At 38.2% G+C, this 6,111-nt stretch overlaps 1 protein-coding gene across 1 annotated transcript in view; it reads right to left on the bottom strand.

Annotated features, from left to right (window-relative positions):
• Cbr-pqn-83 overlaps window positions 1–2,481 on the bottom strand; it is a gene marked incomplete at both ends in the record, with an annotated part of 6,223 nt that extends 3,742 nt beyond the window's left edge. Inside the window, 2 exons of the mRNA XM_002648066.1 lie at window positions 740–980; window positions 2,156–2,481. Of these exons, the coding sequence (XP_002648112.1) occupies window positions 740–980; window positions 2,156–2,481 (567 nt within the window). The remainder of the gene's footprint in view (window positions 1–739; window positions 981–2,155) is intronic.
• Between the last annotated feature and the right edge of the window lie 3,630 nt (window positions 2,482–6,111).

The raw sequence follows: 6,111 nt of genomic DNA, 5'->3' as shown, positions 1-6,111 counted from the left end.
CCCCAGGTTTAGGGGTAATTTTTGAACGTTTTCAACTTGAGAATGGAATTTTCTGACCTTGGAAACCCCTAAAAACCACTTTTTGAGTCTAGGAACCCCTGGAAATGCCTAAAAACCCACTTTTGCACACCATGGCCTAGAATTTTGGGATTTCTAGGCCAACAACTAGTTTTTGGGGTTCCGGATGAGATTTTTGATGTCAGAAACCACTAAAAATACTCAATTTCTTCAAAATCCAAATATTTTTGTTGGTGGCCTAGAAAACCAAAATATTGGATTTCTAGGCCACGGCCTCAAAAGTTGAAATTTCGACGTTTTAAGGGCTTTCTGACCCTGAAAATGTCGTTTTTGATGTCAGGAAACCTTGAAAATCGTTCTAAACTACAGAAAACAGCTATTTTTACCTTGATGGCCTAGAAACCCAAAATTTGATTTTTCTAGGCCACCAACTTTTAAAATAGGATATCCAGCTGTTTCCTAATTTGATAAAAATCAATTTCAGAGAAAAACCTGTTCGAAAACCCCGAAAACTTCCAATTTCTGAATGGGGCCTAGAAATCCGAAATTCTAGGCCACGGGTTGCAAAACTGGTTTTCAGGCCATTCTTGACCTAAAAAAATGGTTCCAAGGGGTTTCCGGAGTCAAAAATGCTATTTTTCACCTTTAAAACCTTCAAAAATCACTCTAAAAGTCAAATTATTGGTGAAAAATGAAATTTTTTAAAAAGCTTTAAAAATACCTGTTGTGTCAATTGACTCAATGGCATCGAACACTGGAATTCTCCATTTCTAACGTTCCCGTGATTATCCCAATTATAATTCCGTCCATTATAATTGAACGGCTCCGTTGCCGACTTGATAATTGCCTTTCCAGCTTCGTAGGCCAAAATTCCACCGGCTGCTCCGAGAGCTCCACCGATAAGCGCCTTTTTGAATGTTCCAGATGATGATTGGGAGCCGAGACCGGTGCCAGGACGGAATCTGCAAGAAAAACCGTTGAAAATGACTTAGGATGGGCATTTTTAGGGTTGGTGGCCTAGGAAACTCAAAAAAAAATTGGATTTCTAGGCCACTGACTGATTTTTGAAACTTTTTAACGTCAAAAACGGCATTTTTGGGGTCGAAAACACCTAGACATGACAAAATTTCGAATTTTTGGAACGTGGCCTAGAAATCCAAAAATTTGGATTTCTAGGCCACCGATGAAAAATTTCAGTTTTTGATTATTTCCAAGCAATTTAATGCGTTTTAGACATCAAAAACGACATTTTTTAGGGTCGGAAACCCCAAAAAACGCAAAATTTGCGACTTTTCAGGTGGTGGCCTAGAAATCCAAAATTCTAGGCCAAGGGTTCCCAATGTGAAAAATGCCATCTTTGAGATTTAAAACCTCGAAAAACCGCTTATTTCACACCGGTAAGCCCTGAAAACCTGGTTTGCTACCCGTGGCCTAGAATTTCGTGGTTTCTCGGCCACCAACTTCAAAATTTCAATTTTCACTGTTTTCGAGGATTTTTGAGCTACTTTTGAGGGTTCTAAACGTCAAAAACAGCGTTTTTGGGGTCGGAAATACCTAGAAATGACAAAATTTCAAAATTTTAAGTGGTGGCCTAGAAACCCAAAATTTTGGATTCCTAGGCCACCGGCAAAAAATTCAAAAGTTTGTCATTTCTAGGTATTTTCGACCTCAAAATGCCATTTTTGACATCTAAAACCCTTAAAGCCCCTTCAAAACTCATGAAAATTGTTAATTTGACTTTGATGGCCTAGAAACCCACATTTTCAGAATTCTAGGCCACCAACTTCGGAAATGGGATATCTCGCAATTTTATAGGTCAAAAAAGTTGATTTCAGCTAAAAATCTGCTCAAAAATACTGAAAACAGCCAATTTTCAAAGGGGGACTAGAAATCCCAAAATTCTAGGCCATGGGTGGCAAAACTTGTTTTTAGGCATTTCTGGACCGAAAAAAGTGGTTCTAGGGGGTGTTCGTGCTCAAAAATGGCATTTTTGACGTTAAAAACCATAAAAAGTGACTCCGAAAGCTGAATTTTGGGGGTTTTTATGTTCATGAGCTTCCTAGGACGTTTTGAAGCGTTCTGGGGTCATTTTCAGTGTTTTTTGGGCTAGAATTTTGGGATTTTCGTCCATACTAACCCTCCTTGATTAGGATGAAAACCTCCTTGGTTTCCATGGAATCCGCCTTGATTATTGTTAAATCCGGGATTTGGCCGTGGCTGATTATTGAATCCGCCCGACGGATGGGGCTGATTCTGATGGAATCCTCCTCCCTGTTGGCCTCCACCAAATCCTCCACCGTTTTGTACTTGTGTTCTGGACCCACTCATTCCACGGGACCCGAAATTCCCTCCGCCGCCGCCTCCGATGTTCGATCCTCCGCCGGAGGTTGCTCGGCGAGCATCGATGGGGCCGGCGGTTAGAATGAAGAGGCAGATTACTGTAGAGTAGAGATGTCGGAACATCCTTTTTTCGCTGAAAAATGAGTGGAAAATATTGTGGGAAATTGTGGAAAAAAAACGAGCGGGAAATTTGAAATTTTCGGAGAAAAATTGAAAAATTAGGTAAAAAAATGGCGAAAATTTGAAAATTTTGAAAATTTTGAGTTCAAAATTCAACAAAAAACCTGAAATTCGCTGGAAAAAATCATCAATTTTTCAAATTTCCCGCCGAAACTGCGAGTTTGCAGTTTTGGCGGGAAACCACAATTTTCGAATTTTTCGGTTTTTTTTTTCGAAAATTTCCAATTTTTTGTCATTTTTAAACACATTTCTTTCAGGGAAAATTGCGGGAAATTTGAAAATTGAATTTCAAAAAATTTGAAAAAAAAAATTGCGGATTTATACTAAACTGTGTAGAAAATCCTCCCGAAAATCCGCCTAAAATCTCTTTGAAACGCGCAAAAAAAGTCGAAAATCGTCGGTTTTTTTTTGAATTCCCGCCGACACTGAAAAATTGAAAAAAATTACAGTTTTGGCGGGAATTCAAACAATAATTATCGATTTTCGATGTTTGTGTCATTTTCGCACAATTTTACATGTTTTGACTGTCTAAAATGATCCAAAGCCAATGACCTAGCGTCTGTGTGGCCTAGAAATCCGCATTTCTAGGCCATTTTAACAGAATTTCGAATCAAAAATGACAAATTTTGAAAAAAATATGATGAAACCAAACGAAGGGGGGGGGGGGTCAACAACACCATGGAGACCAGGGGAGGGGACCACCGGAACAAGTGGTCCCAATTCAAATGTCTGCGTCTCTCTCTCTCTCTCGATAGCTCGTCAGGTGACTCAAGGAACTAAAAATCACACAAAAAAAACGAAAAATTGGCTCAACTTCAAAATTTTATTCGAGAGGGAAATTTAAAATTTTTGAATTTTTTTAATGCTTTTTTTCCTCCCAAATACAAGAAATTGAAAGAAAAAGTAGAGGAAATCTAGAGATCAAATTGCGGTTTTTCGTTTTTTTTTTTTGCGTTTTTCTCTTTCTTCTGTACAGTGTGAAGACGTTAGTTTAACGTCAACAACACACACAACCGGAACTAGATTTCTTCATTTCTCGGCGAAATGGGCGGTGGCTACCTGATTAGAATCTCTCTTGATTTCTGTCTCTAGAATTTTCGAATTTTCGAAACGAAAGTAATATAAAAAGGCAAAATTTGGATTTCTAGGCCATGACCTAAAAATTTGAATTTTTTTAATTTTTAGGAGGTGTCCGACCCCAAACATGACGTTTTTGATGTTTAAAACCCATAAAAAGCTTGGAAATAATCGAAAAACCGAAATTTTTTATCGGTGGCCTAGAAATCCAAAATGTTGGAATTCTAGGCCACGTTCCGAAAATTCGAAATTTTGCGGTTTTTTGGGGTTTCGCACTCCAAAAATGCCGCTTTTTTTCTTCAAAATCAAAATTTTCTAACAATTCAAGATGATGAATGTAGAGCCGGAAAAGCCCTTCAAAATGATACTAAATTTGGCTCATTTTGATTTTTTGAATTTCGCGGGAAATCAAAAATTTGAAACTGGCCAAGTTTAAGGAACATTCTGAAGACCTTTTCTAGGTCTACATTTCACATTTTCATATTTGAAACTTTGGTTTCCCTTATTGATTTTTTGTAGGCTCCGGGACGTTTCAGAACCCGACGTTTCGGAACCACGACGGTTCAGAACTTTTCTGCATTCTTTTATAGTGGTTTTTGCACACCAAATGAGCATTGCTCATTTCAATTTTGTGCTTTTCTGCTTTTTTCAACCATTCTCATCTACCGTACTGCAAATAAAGATACGTTCACACTCGGAATCTCTCAAAAAATCGAATAAAAATTTCAAAATTTCAAAAACAATGTCTAGAATCAGACTCATATTCGCCGGTACTTCCAGACATCGTTTTTGGAATTTTCAATTTTTTTATTCGATTTTTTGAGAGATTCCGAGTGTGAACGTATCTTTATTTGCAGTACGGTAGATGAGAATGGTTGAAAAAAGCAGAAAAGCACAAAATTGAAATGAGCAATGCTCATTTGGTGTGCAAAAACCACTATACAAGAATGCAGAAAAGTTCTGAACCGTCGTGGTTCCGAAACGTCGGGTTCTGAAACGTCCCGGAGCCTACAAAAAATCAATAAGGGAAACCAAAGTTTCAAATATGAAAATGTGAAATGTAGACCTAGAAAAGGTCTTCAGAATGTTCCTTAAACTTGGCCAGTTTCAAATTTTTGATTTCCCGCGAAATTCAAAAAATCAAAATGAGCCAAATTCAGTATCACTTTGAAGAGCACGGGGGGGGGGTGCGACCGGTAACATGCAGCAAACGCGCTTCGTCGCACTCAAGGGGTTGGCACCGAGCCAAGTCATCATTTATTCAAAAGAAGGACTCTCACTTTGCGTTGCGAAATTTCTCTGCGTATCCTCTCCGTGTGGCTACGCAGCGACCGCGTCGCGCGGCGCAACGCGCCCAAGAGAACTGACTCAAATTTGAATGCATGTACGCTGTTGCAACCACGTGGAAGAGCTTTTCCAGCTCTACAATCATCATCTTGAATTGTTAGAAAATTCCGATTTTGAAGCAAAAAACGGCATTTTTGGAGTCCGAACCCCCAAAAAACCGCAAAATTTCGAATTTTCGGAACGTGGCCTAGAATTCCAACATTTTGGATTTCTAGGCCACCGATGAAAATTTCGGTTTTTGATTATTTCCGAGCTTTTTATGGGTTTTAAACATCGAAAACGTCATGTTTGGGGTCGGAAACCTCCGAAAAATGAAAAAATTCAAATTTTCCAAATTTTCTAGGCCACCAAACCTAGAAATTTGAAATTTTTTTTACTTTAAGCTTCTTGAAAATTTAAAAAAAACCTATTTCAGTTTGAAAAACTGCTCAAAAACATCAAAACCAGCCATTTTTTGAAAGGGGACTAGAAATCCGAAAATTCTAGGCCACGGTGGGCAAAAGTGGTTTACAGGTCATCCTGGACCAAAAAAAGTGGTTCCAAGGGGCTTCCGACCTCAAAAATGCCATTTTTAACGTCCAAAATCCTCAAAAATCACTTTAAAAGTCGAATTTTCGCGGGAAAATTCAAATCGCTTCAATCGCTTCAAAAATGAACATTTCTTATCGGTTCAGAATGGGTATTGTAGAGCTAGAAAAGCTCTTCAAAATAATGCTAAATATGGCTCATTTTGATTTTTTTTGAATTTCGCGGAAAATCAGAACTTTTACAATTTCAGGAATTTCGAAAACTAGATCATGGGAAAAATGTAAAAAATCATAGAAAAAAAAACAATGTGGTCTGTTGAAATCGACTCTCAAAAATCAATGAATCGAAATGAATAACACAAAAATATGACTTAGTCATCCAAAGGCAAAAACTAGACAATACCTTCTCTGCGTCTCTCTCTCTCTCTCTCTCTCTCTCTCTCTCTCTCTCTCTCTTTCTATGNTCGGCCGGTCCAAAACTTCATGGCCACGTGTCGAATGGGACAAAAATGAAACAAATAAAAATACAAATGAAATTGAGTGAAAAGGTGTCCAAAAAGAAGGGAAAATCGGCTAATTTGACCAATGCGTCTCTGTCTGACGGTGGACTGTACACAGTAGT

This window comes from Caenorhabditis briggsae, assembly GCF_000004555.2.
Source record: "Caenorhabditis briggsae complete genome, chrIII, whole genome shotgun sequence".
NCBI classification, from domain to species: domain Eukaryota; kingdom Metazoa; phylum Nematoda; class Chromadorea; order Rhabditida; family Rhabditidae; genus Caenorhabditis; species Caenorhabditis briggsae.
This window is presented reverse-complemented; position numbering and strand designations above follow the sequence as displayed.